The sequence below is a fragment of the Pseudorasbora parva genome, chromosome 6, assembly GCF_024679245.1.
Source record: "Pseudorasbora parva isolate DD20220531a chromosome 6, ASM2467924v1, whole genome shotgun sequence".
Classification (NCBI taxonomy): Eukaryota; Metazoa; Chordata; class Actinopteri; order Cypriniformes; family Gobionidae; genus Pseudorasbora; species Pseudorasbora parva.
In genome coordinates, this window is record NC_090177.1 from 4512483 (window position 1) to 4539226 (window position 26744).

At 42.4% G+C, this 26744-nt stretch overlaps 1 protein-coding gene across 2 annotated transcripts in view; it reads left to right on the plus strand.

The window, feature by feature from the left end:
* Positions 1-20831, plus strand: part of prelid1b (PRELI domain containing 1b) — a 22839-nt gene extending 2008 nt beyond the window's left edge. For both annotated transcript variants that reach the window (XM_067445452.1, XM_067445453.1), the window contains exons 3-6: positions 9956-10181; positions 14520-14633; positions 14744-14822; positions 18406-20831. In XM_067445452.1, the coding sequence (XP_067301553.1) occupies positions 9956-10181; positions 14520-14633; positions 14744-14822; positions 18406-18497 (511 nt within the window). In that variant the 3' untranslated portion in view covers positions 18498-20831. The remainder of the gene's footprint in view (positions 1-9955; positions 10182-14519; positions 14634-14743; positions 14823-18405) is intronic.
* The last annotated feature ends 5913 nt before the right edge of the window (positions 20832-26744 follow it).

Consider the following 26744-nt stretch of genomic DNA (forward strand, 5'->3'; position numbering starts at 1 on the left):
CACACGGGTGCCCAAACACACACACACACACACGGGTGCCCAAACACACACACACACACACACGGGTGCCCAAACACACACACACACACACGGGTGCCCAAACACACACACACACACACGGGTGCCCAAACACACACACACACACACGGGTGCCCAAACACACACACACACACGGGTGCCCAAACACACACACACACACGGGTGCCCAAACACACACACACACACGGGTGCCCAAACACACACACACACACACACGGGTGCCCAAACACACACACACACACACACGGGTGCCCAAACACACACACACACACGGGTGCCCAAACACACACACACACACGGGTGCCCAAACACACACACACACACGGGTGCCCAAACACACACACACACACGGGTGCCCAAACACACACACACACACGGATGCCCAAACACACACACACACACACACGGGTGCCCAAACACACACACACACACGGGTGCCCAAACACACACACACACACGGGTGCCCAAACACACACACACACACGGATGCCCAAACACACACACACACACGGGTGCCCAAACACACACACACACACGGGTGCCCAAACACACACACACACACGGGTGCCCAAACACACACACACACACACACACACACACGGGTGCCCAAACACACACACACACACACGGGTGCCCAAACACACACACACACACACACGGGTGCCCACACACACACACACACACACGGGTGCCCAAACACACACACACACACACGGGTGCCCAAACACACACACACAGACACGGGTGCCCAAACACACACACACACACACACGGGTGCCCAAACACACACACACACGGGTGCCCAAACACACACACGCACACGGGTGCCCAAACACACACACGCACACGGGTGCCCAAACACACACACACACACGGGTGCCCAAACACACACACACACACGGGTGCCCAAACACACACACACACACGGATGCCCAAACACACACACACACGGGTGCCCAAACACACACACACACACGGGTGCCCAAACACACACGGGTGCCCAAACACACACACACACACGGGTGCCCAAACACACACACACACGGGTGCCCAAACACACACACACACACACACACGGGTGCCCAAACACACACACACACACACACACACGGGTGCCCACACACACACACACACACACGGGTGCCCAAACACACACACACACACACGGGTGCCCAAACACACACACACACACACGGGTGCCCAAACACACACACACACGGGTGCCCAAACACACACACGCACACACACACAGGTGCCCAAACACACACACACACACACACACTAGGGATGCACCAAATGTTCGGCTAACGAAATTATTCGGCCGAAAACAGCCAAAAAAAGCACTTTCGGCATTCGGCCGATTAAGTAAAAAGGCCGAATAATTTTTGCCGAACAATGACGTTTTTAATGACCCGATCAAACAGTAACCCACATAGAGTGAGAGGCGGGCGCTTTATGCAGCAAACATATCAGCAGTGTGGAAGCACTGTTTAGAGCTGCATCTCATGTCATCGATGAGAAGAGGAACCGACGTTCATGTGAGAAAGCAGAGAAGCTACTTTTCATAAAGAAGAACCTGCCACTTTTCCTGAAGAAGTAGGCTAAGTAGGCTTATGTCTAGGACAGTTATTTATTTGTTGTGAGTTCATCCACCTTTTTTGCACTATTCAATGCACATTTGTTGTTGTAGACATAGAGAGTTACTTTCTTTCAGCAGTCAGTTATAGGCCTAACATAGGCTATTCAAGAAGGGGGGCTTCAAAGACAGCCAATTAAAAATATATTTTTTAATTTACTAATTATTTATTTTAAGTTATGTTGTGCTTAGTTTGTATAATATCTGCTGGAATGTTAAAAAAATGTTCGTGTTAAATAAATATTTTGAAATTGTATTTTTGTTATTTGATTTATTTCTCTGAAAAGCAACACAAAATAGTTAAAAGCAAATTTTTACTATTTAATTATTGTAATGGTAAAACAATTGCCAAATAAATGGAAAAAATGTGAAACACTGCGTTCGGTATTCGGCCTTCGGCCAAGCATTTCATTATTATTTGGTTTCGGCTTCGGCCAAGAATTTCATTTCGGTGCATCCCTAACACACACACGGGTGCCCAAACACACACACACACACACACACGGGTGCCCAAACACACACACACACACACACGGGTGCCCAAACACACACACACACACACGGGTGCCCAAACACACACACACACACACACACGGGTGCCCAAACACACACACACACACACACACACACACACACACACACGGGTGCCCACACACACACACACACACACACACACACGGGTGCCCAAACACACACACACACACACACACACACGGGTGCCCAAACACACACACACACACACACACACACACACACACACACACACACACACACACACACACACGGGTGCCCACACACACACACACACACACACACGGGTGCCCAAACACACACACACACACACACACACACGGGTGCCCAAACACACACACACACACACGGGTGCCCAAACACACACACACACACACGGGTGCCCAAACACACACACACACACACGGGTGCCCAAACACACACACACACACGGGTGCCCAAACACACACACACACACGGGTGCCCAAACACACACACACACGGGTGCCCAAACACACACACACGGGTGCCCAAACACACACACACACACACACACACGGGTGCCCAAACACACACACACACACGGGTGCCCAAACACACACACACACACGGGTGCCCAAACACACACACACACACACACGGGTGCCCAAACACACACACACACGGGTGCCCAAACACACACACACACACACACACACACGGGTGCCCAAACACACACACACACACGGGTGCCCAAACACACACACACACACACACACACGGGTGCCCAAACACACACACACACACACGGGTGCCCAAACACACACACACACACACGGGTGCCCAAACACACACACACACACACGGGTGCCCAAACACACACACACACACGGGTGCCCAAACACACACACACACACACGGGTGCCCAAACACACACACACACACACGGGTGCCCAAACACACACACACACACGGGTGCCCAAACACACACACACACACACACACAGGTGCCCAAACACACACACACACACACACACACACACACGGGTGCCCAAACACACACACACACACACGGGTGCCCAAACACACACACACACACACACACACGGGTGCCCACACACACACACACACACACGGGTGCCCAAACACACACACACACACACGGGTGCCCAAACACACACACACACACACGGGTGCCCAAACACACACACACACGGGTGCCCAAACACACACACGCACACACACACAGGTGCCCAAACACACACACACACACACACACTAGGGATGCACCAAATGTTCGGCTACCGAAATTATTCGGCCGAAAACAGCCAAAAAAAGCACTTTCGGCATTCGGCCGATTAAGTAAAAAGGCCGAATAATTTTTGCCGAACAATGACGTTTTTAATGACCCGATCAAACAGTAACCCACATAGAGTGAGAGGCGGGCGCTTTATGCAGCAAACATATCAGCAGTGTGGAAGCACTGTTTAGAGCTGCATCTCATGTCATCGATGAGAAGAGGAACCGACGTTCATGTGAGAAAGCAGAGAAGCTACTTTTCATAAAGAAGAACCTGCCACTTTTCCTGAAGAAGTAGGCTAAGTAGGCTTATGTCTAGGACAGTTATTTATTTGTTGTGAGTTCATCCACCTTTTTTGCACTATTCAATGCACATTTGTTGTTGTAGACATAGAGAGTTACTTTCTTTCAGCAGTCAGTTATAGGCCTAACATAGGCTATTCAAGAAGGGGGGCTTCAAAGACAGCCAATTAAAAATATATTTTTTAATTTACTAATTATTTATTTTAAGTTATGTTGTGCTTAGTTTGTATAATATCTGCTGGAATGTTAAAAAAATGTTCGTGTTAAATAAATATTTTGAAATTGTATTTTTGTTATTTGATTTATTTCTCTGAAAAGCAACACAAAATAGTTAAAAGCAAATTTTTACTATTTAATTATTGTAATGGTAAAACAATTGCCAAATAAATGGAAAAAATGTGAAACACTGCGTTCGGTATTCGGCCTTCGGCCAAGCATTTCATTATTATTTGGTTTCGGCTTCGGCCAAGAATTTCATTTCGGTGCATCCCTAACACACACACGGGTGCCCAAACACACACACACACACACACGGGTGCCCAAACACACACACACACACACACGGGTGCCCAAACACACACACACACACACGGGTGCCCAAACACACACACACACACACACACGGGTGCCCAAACACACACACACACACACACACACACACACGGGTGCCCACACACACACACGGGTGCCCACACACACACACACACACACACACACGGGTGCCCAAACACACACACACACACACACACACACGGGTGCCCAAACACACACACACACACACACACACACACACACACACACGGGTGCCCACACACACACACACACACACACACACGGGTGCCCAAACACACACACACACACACACACACACGGGTGCCCAAACACACATACACACACACGGGTGCCCAAACACACACACACACACACGGGTGCCCAAACACACACACACACACACGGGTGCCCAAACACACACACACACACGGGTGCCCAAACACACACACACACACGGGTGCCCAAACACACACACACACGGGTGCCCAAACACACACACACGGGTGCCCAAACACACACACACACACACACACACGGGTGCCCAAACACACACACACACACGGGTGCCCAAACACACACACACACACGGGTGCCCAAACACACACACACACACACGGGTGCCCAAACACACACACACACGGGTGCCCAAACACACACACACACACACACACACACGGGTGCCCAAACACACACACACACACGGGTGCCCAAACACACACACACACACACACACGGGTGCCCAAACACACACACACACACACGGGTGCCCAAACACACACACACACACACGGGTGCCCAAACACACACACACACACACGGGTGCCCAAACACACACACACACACGGGTGCCCAAACACACACACACACACACACACAGGTGCCCAAACACACACACACACACACACACACACACACGGGTGCCCAAACACACACACACACACACGGGTGCCCAAACACACACACACACACACGGGTGCCCAAACACACACACACACACACACACACGGGTGCCCAAACACACACACACGGGTGCCCAAACACACACACACGGGTGCCCAAACACACACACACGGGTGCCCAAACACACACACACACACACACACACACGGGTGCCCAAACACACACACACGGGTGCCCAAACACACACACACACGGGTGCCCAAACACACACACACGGGTGCCCAAACACACACACACACACGGGTGCCCAAACACGGGTGCCCAAACACACACACACGGGTGCCCAAACACACACACATGGGTGCCCAAACACACACACACGGGTGCCCAAACACACACACACGGGTGCCCAAACACACACACACACACGGGTGCCCAAACACACACACACGGGTGCCCAAACACACACACACACGGGTGCCCAAACACACACACACACACGGGTGCCCAAACACGGGTGCCCAAACACACACACACGGGTGCCCAAACACACACACATGGGTGCCCAAACACACACACACGGGTGCCCAAACACACACACACACGGGTGCCCAAACACACACACACGGGTGCCCAAACACACACACACACACGGGTGCCCAAACACACACACGGGTACTGAAACACACACACGGGTGCCCAAACACACACACACGGGTGCCCAAACACACACACACGGGTGCCCAAACACACACACACACGGGTGCCCAAACACACACACACACGGGTGCCCAAACACACACACGGGTACTGAAACACACACACGGGTACTGAAACACACACACGGGTGCCCAAACACACACACACACGGGTGCCCAAACACACACACGGGTACTGAAACACACACACGGGTGCCCAAACACACACACGGGTGCCCAAACACACACACGGGTACTGAAACACACACACGGGTGCCCAAACACACACACGGCCCTATAAAATCAGTTTTATTTTTTCCCAAATTCCGTTTTTTCCGTTTTAATTTTTGCAGATTCCCTTTTTTCCGTTAAATGTTTTGGGAATTCAGTTTTTTTTTTACCCTTCACTGTTATTTTGGTGAAAAAAGAGTGTGCTTTTAATGTTAATATAATAGAACATAAAACAAAAAATAGGAATGACCTTAAATTTATTGAGGTAACAAACATCACATTTACTTTTTAGGACACATACAGCATGATGCAACATAACACTGCACTTCAAATATTAATGGTTATGAGCTTTAAACTTTCCCGTAAAATACATTATATTAGTTTATATAAGTTAAAATGAAAGTGCTGCATTAGCTTTTTCTTTCAAGTAAAAAAATTAAAAAAGAACAAAAAAATTTCATAAATCATCTTTTACATACAGTACTATGAAGTAAAACATTTAAAGCTGAAAATTAACATGAAAAAATAACAAATTTCACCATGAAATCAAGTATTGAATTGTTCTGTGTGTTTAACAATAACCATTATGATCCAGAGCTGTGAAAAATAAAGATACACGAACACACAACACTGCCAGAAGTCCCCCAACTTCAAAGGCCCCTTTAAATGATTAAAACTAGAGGCTTATCTTAACTTTAAGGTTACGTTTATCATGTAAACTACCCATATACAGCATGTTAAATGCATGTGATTGGAACAGAGGGGAAGACGGTCGCATTTGCAAGAGATATGCATTGCTGCCTAATGTGCCAATCATAAATCAAAGCACGAGATGACAGGGGTCGAGCAGAACACCGGAAAATCTGACAGAATGGACTGTATTTGTCTGTATTTGCAATCCACGAGCCGCAGCTCCCGCTCTCATACGCAAAGTTTCTGCGCTGCCTGCACGTGCAGTGTGAAACCGGCGTTAGCGTCGAGTTTCGTAACTTTTTCGCTGACGAAAGCAGATCCGCGGAGACCAAATTCGCCATACTTTCATTGTTTTGAAGAGGGAGCTAAAATGACGGGAGGGGTTGTGTCGCGAAGATTTGCTTCCCCCGGTCTGCATTTTCCTCAGACATACGTTCTGCTCCCACACAAATCAGAATTATTACAAATATGTAAAATTCCGGGAAAATCTGCGTTAACACTAGATTCCGCGTTAATACTGAAACACACACAGGTACTGACACACACACGGGTACTAAAACACACGGGGGTACTGACACACACACGGGTACTGAAACACACACGGGTGCTGGAACCACACAGATACTGAAACCACACAGATACTGAAAACACACACGGGTACTGACACACACACACAGATACTGAAAAACACACACGGGTACTGACACACAGACGGGTACTGAAGACACACACGGGTACTGAAGACACACACACGGGTACTGACGACACACACATGGGTACTGACGACACACACGGGTACTGACGACACACACACGGGTACTGAAACCACACAGATACTGAAAACACACACGGGTACTGAAACCACACAGATACTGAAACCACACACGGGTACTGAAAAACACACACAGGTACTGACACACACACACACACACACGGGTACTGACACACACACACACACACGTGTACTGACACCACACAGATACAGAAAACACACACAGGTACTGAAACCACACAGAGACTGAAAACACACACGGGTACTGAAACCACACAGATACTGAAAACACACACGGGTACTGAAAACACACACGGGTACTGACACACACACGGGTACTGACACACACACGGGTACTGACAGACACACGGGTACTCACACAGACACACACACACACACACGGGTACTCACACAGACACACACACACACACACACACACACACGGGTACTGACACACACACACACACACACACACACACACACACGGGTACTGACACACACACACACACACGGGTACTGACACACACACACACACGGGTACTGACACACACACACACACACACACACACACGGGTACTGACACACACACACACACACACACACACACACATGTTTGTTTTTGTGAATTGTGGGGACATTCCATAGGCGTAATGGGTTTTATACTGTACAAACCGTATTGTCTATCCCCTTACACTGCCCCTATCCCTAAACCTACCCAACACAGGAAACATTCTGCATTTTTACTTTTTCAAAAAAACTCATCCTGTATGATTTATAAGCATTTTGAAAAGTGGGGACATGGGGTAATGTCCTGATATGTCACCATTTTGTGTAATACCTGTGTCATACACATGTTATTATACACATTTTTGTCCTGATATGTCACAAAAACAAGCACACACACACACACACACACACACACACACACACACGGGTACTGACACACACACACACGGGTACTGGCACACACACACACGGGTACTGACACACACACACGGGTACTGAAAACACACAGATACTGAAACACACACGGGTACTGAAACCACACAGATACTGAAACACACACGGGTACTGAAAACACACACGGGTACTGAAAACACACACGGGTACTGAAAACACACACGGGTACTGAAACCACACACGGGTACTGAAAACACACACGGGTACTGAAACCACACACGGGTACTGAAACACACACACGGGTACTGAAACACACACACGGGTACTGAAACACACACAGATACTGAAACACACACGGGTACTGAAAACACACACGGGTACTGAAACACACACGGGTACTGAAACACACACGGGTACTGAAACACACACACGGGTACTGAAACCACACACGGGTACTGAAAACACACACGGGTACTGAAACACACACGGGTACTGAAACACACACACGGGTACTGAAAACACACACGGGTACTGAAAACACACACGGGTACTGAAAACACACACGGGTACTGAAACCACACACGGGTACTGAAACCACACACGGGTACTGAAAACACACACGGGTACTGAAACACACGGGTACTGAAAACACACACGGGTACTGAAACACACACACACGGGTACTGAAACACACACACACGGGTACTGAAACACACACACGGGTACTGAAAACACACACGGGTACTGAAAACACACACGGGTACTGAAACCACACACGGGTACTGAAAACACACACACGTACTGAAACACACGGGTACTGAAAACACACACGGGTACTGAAACACACACACGGGTACTGAAACCACACGGGTACTGAAAACACACACGGGTACTGAAAACACACACGGGTACTGAAAACACACACGGGTACTGAAACACACAGATACTGAAACACACACACACGGGTACTACTTTCGCTCTTCTCTACTTTACGCTTCAGAAAGGCTTATCGGAATCCCTTGGTGACGTCTAGGACACTACACCATATTTTTTTACAGTCTATGCTTCTAACTTCTCTGTTTTGTACCATAGTGAATGAACTGGGCTTAGTGGGCTAAGCTAAATGCTATCAGATCGTCACCGCGCGTCAGAGAGATTAAGAGCACACACTGAGATGAGAGAGGTGTGTATCAACTCGTCTTTGTTTAGGGAATAACAGTTTAATATGAAAAAGCGTGAAGTATTCCTTTAAGTAAGGTTTTTCAAAGTCTTTTACGTAAAATAAAGAAAGAGTACTGCAATAAAAAAAGTCGCCTAATGATAGAATAGCAAAAAAACGAACCCAACCGGAAACCGTGGTTAAAACCGAGGTATGTATTGAACCGTGGACTAACTATTGTTGCATCCCTAATTTTTACCATGTTTTTACCGTGTTTCTCTCAGCACTCATGTTCTGACAGAGGACGTGGTTTTCCGCGAGGTGACCTCAGATAACCTCCTCCTGTCCCGACGGCTCCTCACGAAGACCAATCGGATGCCTCGCTGGGCGGAGCGCGTTTTCCCCGGAAACCTGTCGCGCACGGTTTACATCATCGAGGATTCTGTCGTCGACCCCGGGAACAGAAGCCTCACCACACTCACCTGGAACGTAAACCACGCTACATTTATGGTAAAACAAACAAACTCTCTCACTCACACAATCTGTCAAACCCCCCCGCCCCCCAAACACACACAAACTCTCACTCACACTCTCACAACCCCCCCAACACACTCACACTCACCCCCCCAAACACACACACTCACAATCTCTCACCCCCCAAACACAAACGTATACACACACACACTCACACAATCTCTCTCACACACAATCTCTGTCGTCACCCCCCCACACACTCACCCCTCACACTCACCCCTCACACTCACCCTCACCCCTCACCCTCACCCCTCACCCTCACCCTCACCCTCACCCTCACCCTCACCCCTCACCCTCACCCCTCACCCTCACCCCTCACCCCTCACCCTCACCCTCACCCCTCACCCCTCACCCTCACCCTCACCCCTCACCCCTCACCCCTCACCCCTCACCCTCACCCTCACCCTCACCCTCACCCTCACAGTTTATTTTGAAATAGTCAACATGCTTTCAAGAGCAAAAATAGATAAAGTATGACGTAGATGCTTGGGAAAGCTGCTCGTGTTTGTGAAAGAATTACAGAAATTCGCTGAAGTCAAATTTAATAATAGTACTTCTCTTCAAATGAGCAGTTATTTAGTGAGGAATTTACAGTTTACAATAGGAAGTGATAATTTTTTTCACATGTTAACCGACTTTTTAATTGGTGAGTTCAAACTTTTAAATACCAACATAACAGAACATTAAACATAAAAAAGTGTCTCCGTTTTCTTATCTTGTTAATGCACAAAATTAGCCTAGAAATCTAGACGCACCCTAGCGGCAGCAAATTTAATCTGCCCGCAAGTGTCGTCTAGGAACTCTCAATACCCTTCTGAGCTGTATTCCTCACAATCTGGACGGGCCAATCACATCATGTATAGAGTCAGTGGGCGGGACCATAATGACGACGGCCGAGTTGCGTTTGCGTGCTTCTAGTAAACACAGAAACTGGCGAACGGCGGTCTTTCGAATCAGCTTTGACCGCGACTCTGGAAGACTTGGAGTTAAGCTTTTCTCTGAGAAAAGAACAAAGAACGGCACTGAAGTCATTCTTAAAAAGGGAAGATGTGTTTGGAGGTACCTTCGTTGCTCTGGTTGGTGTAGCGCTATCCTATCGCGTGCAGAGGGAGTTTGAAAGACAACCGTTTATCCGCCCCTCTGATTGAGCTGTCAATGGTGAGTTTCCAGACCAAACATCTTGATGTGGGTCTGGCTCGTCAGGCTAGCACAAAATAGCACTTTATTTAAACATTTACTCTCCGAATTCAGCCCCTTTGAAAAGAATTATGTGAATGTCTTGTTTGATTGGGTTACCTGACTGAAACATGTTATTTGAAAATAAAAACATCAAGTCAAAGACTAACGGTTTTAAGTCAATATGAAACAATTACATTTGAAACGGACATACAGGTCCTTCTCAAATAATTAGCATATTGTGATAAAGTTCATTATTTTCCATAATGTAATGATAAAAATGTAACTTTCATATATTTTAGATTCATTGTACACCAACTGAAATATTTCAGGTCTTTTATTGTTTTAATACTGATGATTTTGACACACAGCTCATGAAAACCCAAAATTCCTGTCTCAAAAAATGAGCATATCATGAAAAGGTTCTCTAAAACAGTGGTTCTCAAACCTGTCCTGGGGACCCCCAACCAGTACACATTTTACATGTCTCCCTCATCAAACACACCTGATTCAAATCATCAGCTCATTAGTAGAGACTAAGATTTGAATTGGGTGTGTCTGATGAGGGAGACATTCAAAATGTGCAGTGGTGAGGGGTCCCCAGGACAGGTTTGAGAACCACTGCTCTAAACGAGCTATTAACCTCATCATCTGAATCAACTAATTAACTCTTAACACCTGCAAAAGATTCCTGAGGCTTTTAAAAACTCCCAGCCTGGTTCATTACTCAAAACCGCAGTCATGGTTTTAAAGCAGATGCAGAAGTCTTGAGCTGACGCAGACTCCCTGTTGAAAAAAAAGTTTTTTTTTTGTTTTGTTTTTTTAAAGGGGGGGTGAAACACTCAGTTTCAGTCAGTGTCATGTCAATCTTGAGTACCTATAGAGTAGCATTGCATCCTGCATATCTCCGAAAAGTCTTTATTTTTTTAATAATTATATAAGAAAGATGCGCTGTTCCGAGTCTTTCCGAAAAAAGCCGAGCGGGTGGGGGCGTGTCGTGTGAGCGGAGCTAAATAATGACGTGTGCGCGCCGCTGCTATTGTGTTGAGTGCGTCGTAAAGCTGTGTCATCCCTAACAGCGGGAAAAAAACTTTATTCAAAATAAAAATATGGCTTTTAATCAGATACAGCCATACATCTATGATCCGGAATCAGACCCAGAGGCTGCAGTTGAACAGGAGCAGCAGCAAAAACGACTAGAGCAGGACGTCTCTATGTGGTACAAGTTATACACTAACTATATAATATGCTTAGCGGCTTGTGTTATTTACATATTTATACTTGAATTATATCGTCGTATTTTTGTCTTTGAAGGTGTACATGTGGGAAGTGCAGTTGTGCACGTGTGTGTGTGTGTTTACGCGTGGTTTGTGTAGACAATTGTAACGTTAGTAAGCGGACTGGTTTTGCACGGCAGGCTAAGTTAGTGTTTACATAGAAAGACACGGAATAGTAGCGCATTTGAATGAAGAAGCGCGCTTATTTAGTTCAACATATTTCCCCACTCTTTGTGTATTGTTGTTTGGAGTGCTTTTACAATACACAAACATAAAGTTACACATATAGTGGCCAGCTAAACAAATGTACACGCACTACACATCGCATGCTCCATTGATCAATTAACTATACGTGATCATGTTTGGGCTACTTGATGGGCATAGGCAAAAACACAGACATTTGAAGCAGTCTCACTCACCGCCCGCGGTTCTAACGTTGGGACCTTTATCGTTGGGACTGCTCCATCCTTCAGCATTAGGCGATCGGGAAAATCCGGCGTCGAGCTGGGCCTTGTTTATGAAACAGTCGGCACCGAAATGCAGCGAACAGATATAAACATTCGCGCAACTCAGTTGCTGATCCGGAAAAGCAAATTACATCCACTGTTGCCTTACCGCGGGGTTTTTGGGGAATCTGTGCAGGACTGTCTTTGGTCTGGCAACCAAAAACGCACTTTTTTGGTGACATTGTTATGTGCACATCACCTGTGCAGCATCCTACAAGCCAGCGCTTTGATGGGCGTAGCCTGTTACTTTCGCTCTCTCTCTCTCTCTCTCTCTCTCTCTCTCTCTCTCTCTCTCACGCTCTTCCGGTAGAATTGTCCGTAAGGCCCATACAAGGAAATTCCGCCCCCATTAACGTCAAAGGGGACGCATGATCTCAAAAAACTTGCCGAAACTTATGACTAACCGGAAGTAGTATTTTTGACAAAGAAATACTCCCAACAAACGTCCACCTTAACTTTTGAAACTTTGTCTGTTTAGTATGGGATTCCAAGTCTTTAACAGTGTAAAAAGATCAGTATGCATGAAACAGCATTTCACCCCCCCTTTAACAAACAGCCAACTAAGCGGCCACTTTATCTACTAAAATTGTGCTCCTATGTCGTTTTAAAGCTCCACTGTGTGATATTTTCCCCATCTAGCGGTGTAAAGGTATATGACCATCTAGTGAATAATAGTTTCGGTTCCTCTCAATTCTGATTTCGTTTTAACTCCTACGGTGGCCGATTTAGTCCAAGATTAACATGGCAATCCCCCTCTTCACATTCGACAAGGTGCCATCGAGTGTTAAAACGCGAAAGGCGAAGCTTGAATTTACGGGTATGTCCCTCTTTGGCTTCTGTACTTTCAAAATGGAGGGGCAACATGACGACCGGCATTCGAACCCCTCATCCGTATGTATTTTCAATGGCATATTATAAACTTACGAGAATACTTTGTTACTTGAAAGAAGTAAATATACATTAATGAGCACATATATTTGAAAGAATTAAGTGTTTTTAGCTAAGAATAAACTAAAAAGTTAAACAGTGTAGCTTTAAGACAATTTAAATCCTGCATTGCCTTTTCATATGGTATTTTCATATGAAAACATCAAACATATTTTCAATGTTATATATTCATTTTGAAAAAAATTAACCTGCTGTTTAAATGGCTAGAACTTTCTAACAATTTAAGATATTTGCACGAAACTTGGTACACGTGTAGGAGCTCAAACTGAGGTCACAGTAAATAAAACGGGGAGTTTGACCACTTGGTGGCGCTATAACAGAAAAAAATAAAAATAAAAAATTATAAAAAAATTATTTATATATTATATTTTATATAATTATATATAAAAATGACTGTGTTTTACCAGCGTGTGGTGGAGCGCTGTGTGTTTCTTGGCGAGCCGGATCGGCCTGTCTGGACGCGGATCACCAGAGAAGCCTGGATCTCCTCAGGAGTCTTCGGCCTTTCCAGACCCATACAGGTGACCAAAACACACATTTCCCATCTGTTTGAAAGGAATGGAGGTTGACCTAAACATCCACAAGTTTTATGGCATCACAAGCATTGATCGTGTGTCTGTTCTTCCTGTAGGAGTTTGGTTTGGCCAGATTCAGGAGTAACCAGGCCAAAGCTATGAAGGGTTTGGAGCATGCGCTAGCAAATCTACAGAGTAAGACATCTATTGATAAAACTTTCAACTCAAGACCGGTTCACATCAGCAAACACAAAACATGGAAAAGAGCAATCTAACTGCCAGCTACTGAGCCCATTTCATGTGTTTTTACTCTTAAAGGATTAGTTGACTTTTAAATAACCTTTAGCTGATAATTTCTTCAACCTCATGTCATCCGAGTTGTCCATGTCTTTCTTTCTTCAGTGGGAAAAAAAATGAAGGTTTTAATGAAATCATTCCAGGATTTTCTCCAAATAATGGACTTCAATGGGCCTCAAACGGCTCAAGGTCCAAATGACAGTTTCAGTGCAGCTTCAGAGGGCTTTAAACGACACCAGACTCGCATCTAGACAAACCATCGCTCATTTACACACAAAATACAAATGTTTAAGTTTTATAAGCACAAATGCTGGCCGTGCTCGGTTCTGTGCACTGAAACTCGAGCCGTTTGAGGCCCACTGAAGTCCATTATATGGAGAAAAATCCTGGGCCGGGTTTCCTAAGAACGGTGTATCTTAGCTATAAAGAGCACGTTCTACGAGCAAAGTTATGATCACTCGCAGCAATTCCACGTGCATTTCCCAAAAATGTGACCAGTCACGGAAAGTAGGGACACAAGTCGGGGCATTTTGAGTTATTCTATATCACAGATTCTGAAAGTGGAGTCTCCAAGCTTTCCAACGATGTGTAACACATGGACATCTGATAATATTTGGAGAAGTTGTGTCCATCTGAATGTAGGCCTTTAGAAAAGTTTAAACGAGATAAAACAGCCTCTAAAGTTTTGCAGTTCTCACCTGTTCTCACCTGCTGGGAGTGACAATAGGGCTCATTTACATCTCATTTAGATAAGCCACACCCCCTGTAAAGCTGCATGGTTGCTGTAACAACAGAAGCAACGGGAAAAATCAGACCGCATACTACTAATAATAAAGATGCTGACATTACCATCTAAAAGCCCATTATAGTAATGGGGTTTTTGGCAAGTGATACGATGCTAACGATTACAATTAAAACGACAGTTAAGAACAATAGGTAGGTATGGGAAGGTCTAAACATGAGATAACGTGTGTGTGTGTGTGTGTGTGTGTGTGTGTGTGTGTTCTTAGAATGAACACAAAACGACAAACTTTGGTGTTTATGGAAACACACCCCATAAGAAACACCTCATAAAAAAATAAGTCGTTCGGGCACACTTTCTGTTTGCCGAGGTCTTCTTAGTGGATGTACTGAGCGTCTGTTTGAAGGGGATAAAGACAGAGGAATGGGTTAAGTCCGTAACCGTGGCTGTAGTGTAGGGGTAAGGCGCATGTCATTAAGTTGACGCACATCGATCAGAGGTTCGAATCCGTCTTTTGCCACACTCTAACCGAGAAACACTTATTAATAAACACGTTAGATGCTTTATTTCCACTTTTCTAATATTTTCTCAATTCTTTTTGAAAATAAATGTCTTTCCAATCTGATATGTGATGAGAAAAGGGAGTAGAGAGAGTGTGGCAAAAGGCAGATTCGAACCTCTGATTGAGTTAATCTGATCGTCAAAACTTGATGACATACGCCTTACCCCTACACTACAGCCACGGTTAAAGATTAGACCCATTTCTCTGTCTTTATCTCTGTCAAATGTTACTATCGATATCGCCTCTGATTTCTTACGGTCCAACTCATCTGACGCCAGTCTGATACATTCTTCCTCTTCATCATCTTCGCTCAGTTGTAGATTAGAGTATTATTCAGTCTTATAATGCGCTATCATTGTCGTTCAGATCATCTCTACAGCTGGCCAGAGCGCTGCATGAATAATTAGCCACTTGGATGGCGGGGCAATAACAAAAGCCAGTATGGAAATACACACAGACAAAACAAGGTGATTTCAACCTCAAAATATACGCTTTTAAATATACCATTAATGCCATCTCAAACACGGAGAGGCTTCTTCGTGATTTCAACTAACAGATTCTGCAAAAAAGCGAAAATCACATAATTTGAAAAAAAAAACAAAAAAAAACGCTTCTCTCATTTTGCTCAAAGTAGAGCTGCCGACTTGTGTCCCTGGTTTCCATGACGGGGTTACAAATGTACTTAACATGAACACGCGAGAACGCGCTGAGTCGAGGTCCATTTGCGAAGTGCTGAAATTAGGGTTGTTATTAGGGTTAACAATTAGGGTTGTTATCATGGCTATCAAAATCCAGTGTTCTGTATTTTGCGTACGTGAGTTTTTGTTGTAGGTGGCTATTGTAGGTGGCTATTGTAGATGGCTATAAAAAAAAAAAAAAAAAAAAAAAAAAAAAATCAAAAAAAATATTTGTGTACTGTGCTAATTAATTGAGACTTCTTACAGCTCGTACAGGTTGTTGGCCTTGTTTGTTTCGTTGCTTCTATTACTCTCCCCTTTTTTGTAAGTCGCTTTGGATAAAAGCGTCTGCTTAATGTGTAAATGAAATATAACCTTATATGGAATTGTTTCCTCTGAACGGTTCAACTAATAATTATAAGCAACTTTTATATATATTATAAGCAAATAAGCAGCTACCAACAGGCTGAGGCACTGACAAAATGGCTGAACAAAAAAAAAGAAAAAAAAGATACCTTTCAAAAAGACTAAATCAATATCCTTCTAGAGGAGGTGGAGCGGGAAAAGGTATTATTTTCAACAGATTTAAAGGTCATCGTACAAACAAAGAGAAACAAAACATCTGGGAGGACATTGCTACCAAATTTAAAGTTAAATTAGCCTATTAGCTAAAAGATCGGGCAAAGAGGTCTGCAAGAAATGGCAGGATTTTGCAAGCCTGACAAAAAAAAGAGGGCACTGCAGAGGAATGTCCAGTCCATGGCTGGTTTTCGTGCACGTCAGCAAGTCATTGACATATTTTTTTGAGTTTATCTCTATTTTTTCCAGTTTTTGAAGTATATTTTCTACATATTCCTTTTTTTCTGTCATTTAATTCAGATGTGTATTTGTCATTTTTGTTTGTTTGTTGCCTGCCCTCATAAAAACAAAAAACCTTATAGTATGATCACAATGCACTTGAATAAAGTTAAAGGTGTAATCTGCCGGTTGTCCTGTAGGGGACCTCATAACGCCCTCTTCTTACGATACACTTGAGCTTTACGATTACTCCAGAGCTCTCGTAGATCTACGATCAGTTTCAAGTGCTACTTAAGTTACGATGCTTTTGGGAAACAGACCTTAATATTAAGATCACTCGTACGATTGTTTTTACGATCAACTCAGGCTTACGATGCTTTTGGGAAACGCAGCCCTGGAATGTTTATCAAAAACCTTCATTTCTTTCCCACTGAAGAAAGAAAGATATGGACAACTCGGATGACATGAGGGTAAGGATATGATCAGCATAAGTGTATTTAAAAGTCAACTAATCCTTTGGCTTTAATGTTATATTTGTGTAAAGGAAAGACGTCAGAGCAGATCCAGTAATATCAGCTCCTCTGATGTTTATCAGAGTTCAACATGACAGGAAACTTTCTGTGGTCAAGAGTTCAGAAGTGAAGCGTGTTCCCGAGTAATCCTCATGTTTTCTCTCGTTTTTCTGTGTGTCCATTAATTCAGAAGCGCCGACCGCACCTCACGGCGATTCTGCAGAGAAACACAAAAACCTGAACTCAGCCTCCAAAGCCCAGAAACCCCAGCAATACATATGATCCGTACAAACAAACACTGAATCTCATGAACATGTTCAGGACAGCCCAAAATCACAGGGAAATGAAGACGCTTTTTCAGGACCGATCAGATGTTTCGCATCACGACATTATGTTCTTAAGACCGTATGGAAGACCATTTCCACCACATGAGGAAAAAATATTACTCTGGTAGAAAGTCAATTATGACATAAGTCTAAATTATGATAAGTCACAATTTTGACTGTCATAATTATGACATTTATGTCCTAATTTCGACGTATGACATTATGACATAAGCCTTAATTATGACAAGCCGAAATTAAGTTATGTCTTATGTATATAGAGTTTTTCAGTCATAATTTTGACTTTGTTTTATGACGTATTAGACTTTTTTTGTCATAATTATGACTAATGTAATGGTGACTGCTTGTCAATTTTGACTTTGACATAATAGACTTTTCATAACATAATTTTGGCTTTTTATTACATAATTATGTCTTATGTACACTTTGACTGTTTGTCAATTTCAACTTTGTCATAATTACGACATTTGACTTCATAATTTCAGCTTGTCGTAATCATGGCTTTTTTGTCATTATTAGGATTTTTTTCAGTCATAATTGACTTTTCATTTCCTAAATATGACTGTTTTATGACAGATTAGACTATGCCATAATTGTGTCATTATTATAACCATCATAATTTTGACTTTTCATCTCCTAAATATTTTAAAATGTACATTTTGGCTTCTAATGACCTCTTCATAAATCATAATTATGACTCAATTTGGACTTTTATGTCGTATGACTCAACGTCAATTTTGACTTGTCTTAATTATGACTATCATTTTTTTGAATCATAATTTGTACTTTTCATCTCCTAAATATGACTTAGTATGTACATTTTGACTTATGACATTACACTTTTTGTCATAATTATGACTGCTTGTCAATTTTGACTTGACATAATAGACTTTTCATGACATAATGGCTTATTACACAATTATCCTTTATGTAAATGTTGACTGTTTATCAATTTCAACTTTGTCATAATTACGATATATATTATGACTACATAATTTCCGCTTGTCGTAATTATTACTTTCATATCATCGTCTTTTTCAATTATAATTTCATGTACCGGTATATCTAATTATATAGTCAGTTTTTACTTTTCTCTCACAATTGTCAATTTTTGACATAATTATGCCTTATGTAAATTTCAACAGTTTGTCAATTTCAACTTATGTCATAATTATGAATTTTATGTCAATTTCGACTTTGACATATGACTTAAAATTCATAATTACGGCAATTTTGCATAATTATGATGTACAAAATAATTTTTTCCCTTATGTGATGGAAAGGCCTTCCATTTGAAATGAAAAAAATATAGTATTTTACCTGTGAATATTTATACATTGTAATATTTGTATTGCTTTTAATTTATTCTAATTTAAAATGTCAATATATATTAATAATACAAATATACAAATAATACAATTAATATATACAATGAAAAATAATGATAAAAAAAATTGTGAAGGAATGTTCTTAAAGTCACAGTGCACAATTCTTAATGGTCATAAAATATCCATCGTTTTTCTTTTGATTTTGTGGTGAAATGACCTGAACATGTTTTCATGAGATTGACCCCTAAAGCGAGCGCTTTACCCAGACGAACCCTGTGATGTGACCTTATTTGACGGCTGCTAACGTAAAGCTCAGGTAAGAGAAGACTGGAATCGGGCGTCAGAGCAGACGAAGAGCTGCGCTGATCAATATATCCTATTTGTTTCGAAATTTAATTTATTAGAAATGAAAACTCAGGAAAAGATACTTTGCAATTGTGTACAAATGTCACCCTGCAGTGTGTGTTTCTGATCGACTGCTCAGTAAAACCTGCTGGTTATAGTTTATATACTGTATAAAGTGATCATTATCATTATATCAAATCAGTTTATATTAGAAATTCAGGCCACAGGATTAAAACGATAAACTTAAATCTGTGCCTCTATAACTCTGCTAATGTTTTAATTAGTTTCTAGTAATGATATGGGGAAAACACCATATATTACAATTTAGAAAGCACCGAACAATAGAACGCATAACTTATAAAACAATGTTTTGCTGTCATTTTTGTTTTGCTCTGTTTAGAAGCCTATTATATGTTTGTAATCACATTCCTTAATGGAGGATTTAGTCTGAAATTTAGGGAAATGTTTTGGAGTATTGTTGTACAAATTAATATTCTGTAGTTTTATTAATTTTCCTTTTGTTTGAAAATGAGATATGGACTCTTTAAATAAAGAAACAAATGACAAAACTCTTGAGAATAAATACAATTACAGTACAAGCTGGGACTGTTTTAAAGATACTTTTATAAAATGATTTCCCACAGACCAGGCCACCATCTTCCATTGCCTCGTGGTCCGAGGTCACCGAGCGCGTTTACATGCACACCACTAAGCTATAACTCACAAATATCAGCTTATTGAAATAACCAGTTTTCCCCGTTTACATGCACACCAGTAAACTGACAACGTAAATAAACCGCGTTTACAGGACTTTATTAATAAACCGTGTTTTCATTTTGTGACTTCAAAAATAATAATGTCTGTATCGGACTCTGAGTTTTCCTAATGTTACGTCAGTTGTGATGTTAAATAAAGCGTGCACTGTGCTAGCGGGAGATTTACGGCTCATATTAGCCCTCATCAGTTCCAGATACAGAGTTTTGACTGAACCTCTTCTACTTTTTTGCATGAAATAAGGACACATAATAACAAATAGTGATCGACCGATATATCGGATTCCCAATATTTAAGCATTTCCCATAATCGGGTATCGGTTTTGTAATATCGGATTTTCCGATAAATGGCGCCATCTTGTGGACGTTTTGAGAATTGCATACAAGCGCGCCATTAACGGACTGTCTGATGGGAGATGATGAGTCAACAGCGATGTTCAATGGTAAAATAACCTGCATCCCTTAATTAATCAACTTTGTTTAACATAACAGTTATGCACAATTGAGATAACCTCAAATAAGATGTCATGAGATGATATGTATAGTTATGTAGTTTAAACTTGGCGCTAAGTAGAGACGAACTCACTGACGGGAGTCAGTCAGGTAATCCGTCATGTCGCAATAAAGACGTAAGTTCACATGAATGAAATAAAACATCAATGAATGAGATGGGAGAATGTTGGAAATAAAAGCGCCGACCTTATTTCTCTCTCTGTGTTTATTCTCAGTCGCGTTCAGCCGCTCTCTCACCGAGTTGTTGCTCCAGCATGTTAGGCTAACTTTAGTCACCGTATGCAAACAAGACCGACTTGTTTAAAACTGCTTAAATTATATTAATGTCTGCTATATAACATTTATGTTTTATAATAAACATCGAATTAATTACAGCTCCGTGGAAATTAATTATTAGGCCTATCTCCGCGAGACGTGTAAGTTAAACGCAGAGATGAAAACAGCGCTGTCATCAGCATCTCATAGACTGACACAAACATTCATTTTGATACCGTATTAAATGAGGGACTCTTTAGGAAAATAATCAAACCCGCGAATACATCAGCTTTTACAATGTTTGCATATTCCAGAGAATATTGACTCTTTAGTCTATTAAACACATAAACCTTTTAAAACTGTATTTAAAATGAATGCTAATATTTATGCTCATATGGGGAGTTGATAGACTCGACTCTCATTTGTTCTCCATTTGAAAACTTTAGACTTTATAAATGTATTTTGCCTGTTGTTTATATGGCTGTATTTATAAATTAAAAAGGTAAAACAGCATTAATGCTAAAAAGACTTTGCACTGTATTTAAAAAAACAAATTCTGACTATTTATTGATGTAAATGTCTTTTGTTCTGTATGTAAGGGAGTGAAACTGCAAAAATGACTGTTTAAAAAGCGCCATTCAGTGCTGTTGCTGTAAATGTAAAAAACAGAAATAACACAATCAGTAAATATCGGTTCTTTATATCGGTTATCAGCACAAACATCCAAATAATCGGTCGATCACTAATCACAAACGCAGACTCTTTTAAGACCCAGAAAATTGTAAAGATGTGTTCTCATCTCATGTGGCAGAGGAGATAAGAACACATCTTTACAATTTTCTGGGTCTTAAAAGAGTCTGCGTTTGTGATGCGTGTCCTTATTTCATGCAAAACACTCGCTGCATGCGTTTAAATCTGCTCTAAGTTTGGGTTTGTCACCTATCATACATGCAAACTTCAGTAAGCCGACAGAAAGCAGGTTAATGCGTTTACATGCAGCGTGAAATCAGGGTAAGAGGCAGGGGCGTAGCTAGCAATTTCAGGCCCTATGAAAGAATCAGAGCTTGGGCCCCCTATGGTACCAAACACACCGGACAACCTATAGCGATCCAAAATCATTGTCAGAGTTAGAGAAAAAAAAAAGTTGTAAAGTTAGAGAACGCTATGAATTTTTTTTTTTTTTTTTTAAGTCTATTCTGCTCACCGATGCTGCATTTATGTTATTAAAATACAAAAAAAAGCTGTAATATTGTAAAATATTATTCAAATGTAAAATAACTTCTCTAAGTGAATAAATAAGTGTGATTTATCCCTGTGATCAAAGCTGAATTTATCATCATTACTCCAGTGTCACATGATCCTTCACTAATCATTCTCATATGAGGATTCACTGATAATTTCATAAATGTTTGTTGATCATCAAATCCTCATATTAGAAGGATTTCTGAAGGATTATGTGACTCTCGAGACTGGAGTAATGAGGATAAATTCAGCTTTGATCACAGGAATAAAGTACTTTTTTAAATGTATTAAATTGATTACTCTGGTTGAACTATACATTAACAATTTACTTATTACATTTACAATTACTAATAAAACTCTGGGCCCTTAGAATCGTCCTAACTTTCCCGCCCTTAAAGGGGGGGTGAAATGCTGTTTCATGCATACTGAGCTTTTTACACTGTTAAAGACTTGGATTCCCATCCGAAACATAGACAAAGTTTCAAAAACTAATGTTGGACGTTTGATGAAGTATTTTTGTGTTAAAAATACTCCTTCCGGTTTCTCACAAGTTTTGGCGAGTTTTTTTCTAGTATGGGTCGACTTGACGTTAATAGAGCGGAAGGTCCTTGTATGGGCTGTGTTGTATCCCGGTAGGGTGCGCGCGCTCGTGACTAGAGCGAGAGAGGAAATGCACGCCGTAAACACTCGCTCAGCTGCAGATCCAGTCAATCCAGGCGCCGCGCTCCACTTTATTCCCATTCCGGGAAGGCAGCGCTGCATTTGAACCGATTTGAACGCAGAAATGACGGGAAGCTTCACAGCATCGTGGATTTCCACCGTTCACTGCTGTCAGGACTTCACCAAATCATACCAAAGAAGTGTGTTTTTGACGGCGCGGTCCCAGTGATAAAGGTTCGGTTCTGCTTTGGGAGCAGCCGGTGAGTTAAACTGCTTCAGATGTCTGTGCTGTCGGCTATCGTCGCGTAAATAAACATCAGTAAACGACACGATCGCGTGCTTCGTCATTCAAATGCGCTAACGGTTACTCCATTGTGTTGTTCTAACTTATGTACACTAGTCTGATGTGCAAAGAGACAGTAAAGACACACAAATGTTGACAGGACACTAAATACAGTCCATACCACAGAGACGGACGTCCTGCTGCTGCTGTTTCTCCTGTTCAATTTATTTCAGCCTCCGAATGAATCTGGATCATTATCTGTATTAGCTGAGATCGCCATGGGTTTCTCCACGCTTGAGGACGTCACCGCTTTGCGTGCTTGTCATTCTTTAGCTCCGCCCACACGATATGCCTCCAGCCGCTCGGTTTTTCCGGAAAGACTCGGTACAGCCTATATTTCTTTTATAAATATAATAAAACGAAAGACTTTTCGGATATATGATGCAATACTTCTCTATAGGTACTCAAGATTGACATGAGATTGACTGACACTGAGTGTTTCACCCCCCCTTTAAGCCTAGTTCAGACTGCACGATTTTCAAACTCGTCGGGTCACTGCTCTTTTCACACTGCATGACTATCTGGGGTATCATTCAGTCACTGCTGTGTTCACACTGACCGATGGTTTGACGACAGAGGAGTTCACACTGCGAGACTGAACAAGACGAAGAATCGCCGACAACTCTCTCTCTCTCTGGTGCGCAAACTACGTTTCCCAAACACACGTGCGATGTGACAAGTAAACAACGCGAGATCACACGTGCGTCAGACCGGAGTTCTCGCCCGAGACTTTGAATTGTTATTAAAAATGATAAACTGCACAAAGTTTGCTTCAAATTGTATGTGCGCTGATTTGTGGAGAAAAAGAAAAAAGATTATGGCGGAAGAAATTGTTGGAGAGACAGAGGGAGCCAGGATTGTGTTCTGCAAAGACAGTTTGAGGTAAATAAACAATTTTGTAATGTGCTGCTGCTGTGGCTGGATGTGCAAATGTTTGGCCTTTGTTTCTGTTTGATAGAATTGTAAATATATCTATTAAAATACTGATATTCTTCTCTATAACTCCTCCCTGAACCTCCCGCTGCCCTGTATCTCACTCTCTCATTGGCTGTTGGTGTAATTTTCAGTCAGAACGCAGTTCACACAGCAGGAGTTTCAATCGCCGACAGGTCCAGATATTTAGCATGCCAAATATCTCACCGGCGTCGGCGATTCTCTCTGATCGCGTCTTTGATTATTCACACTGCGTGATTGTCACTCGCGTGCACGACCACCGATTTGCCTGTGATCTCGGGCATTTGTCGGCGATTTCATAAAACCTGTCGGCAACTCAAAATCGGGGCAAAAATCGGGCAGTGTGAACTAGGCTTTAGCTAAGCCCCTGGTAAGAGGCAAAAAATAACCTGTGTAGAATGGTTTATGCTTACGCCGTTTATGACCATACTCTGATAAAAGAAAACGGGTTACCACGCTTACATGACTATGTTCGTAGTTGGTTTATTAGGCATAATCAGCTTAAGAAGGTGCATGCTCACGTGCCACTGTTGGTGCTTTCGACGGGGTCAGAGGTCACCCTGACTGGTCAGCGGATATGCCGCCCCATACGCAACAAACTGAGATGCTCTGTGTGTATTCTGACAGCTTTCTATTATTTGTAAAAATTGCTTAATATAGTTGTGTAACCACTTACCACATATTTTTTAAGTAAACTTAACAAGTCATTTTTTTGAGTGCATATCTTAGTATGTTTCACAGTATATCGTCACAAATGATAGAGACCAAATGCAATTATTATACCTTTATATAAAAGGTAATGTTTAAGGTACACCAGAAAAATACCCAGAGCAATACATTGAAATAAACTGAATTAATACCAGTACAGCAAGTCAAAGAAATACAAATCAATAGAAAAAAAAGAATGCACAATGAAAATAAGAAATGTTTCTCAGATCAGCTGAGGGTTGTGGATGAATGATTTTTTTGGGCAAATATGGAATCACTACGATGAAGGTTGAAATAGTCAAAGTTTAAGACGATGTCCAAACCCCACCCAAAAAAGACCCATATGTTCTTCAAATAATCCACCAAAACAATATAGTCCACAAAATCAGGATATTTGATATTCCATAAGGACATGCAGTGAGAACCATCCATGGGTTAGGAGTCACTTAATATCCATATATGTGGAGCCTTGGCAATTCATGCAGTATAGTTTGAGCCCACACATAAATTATATACATCAGGTGAAAACAAATACACAACGTAAGGAGAAATTAAACTTACATGATTGAACATGAAACAAAAAGTTCTCAATCAGGAGCAACGTGTGTTGCTGGAGATGCAAGATTAATCCCATGCTTCCCTCTTCCAAACAAACTGACTTCTTCTACTCTACTCCCAATTTATATACAAGGGGTTTAGCGCTCAAGCGCCCCCTAATGGTGAATATAACACTGGCTGATATAGGCCTATGTATAAAATACACTGTTACAACCATAGATATCCATAATAAAGACTAGCCCTGCGTCCCAATTCGCATACTATCCATCCTAAATAGTATTTGAAAATAGAATTAGTGTGTCCCAAATCGTAGTATGTTGAAAAGAGTATTCCAAAGATTCCCGGATGGTTTACTATTTCCGGTCCGAATTCACAGTATGGATCCAAGGGGGTAATCTAGCGCTCGGAAAGCGTTCCACCCCTAGGGGCTGCCATTGCTAACCAAGCCATCACCTGCTGTTAGCATCCCATTGACTCCCATTCATTTTTGAGTCACTTTGACAGTG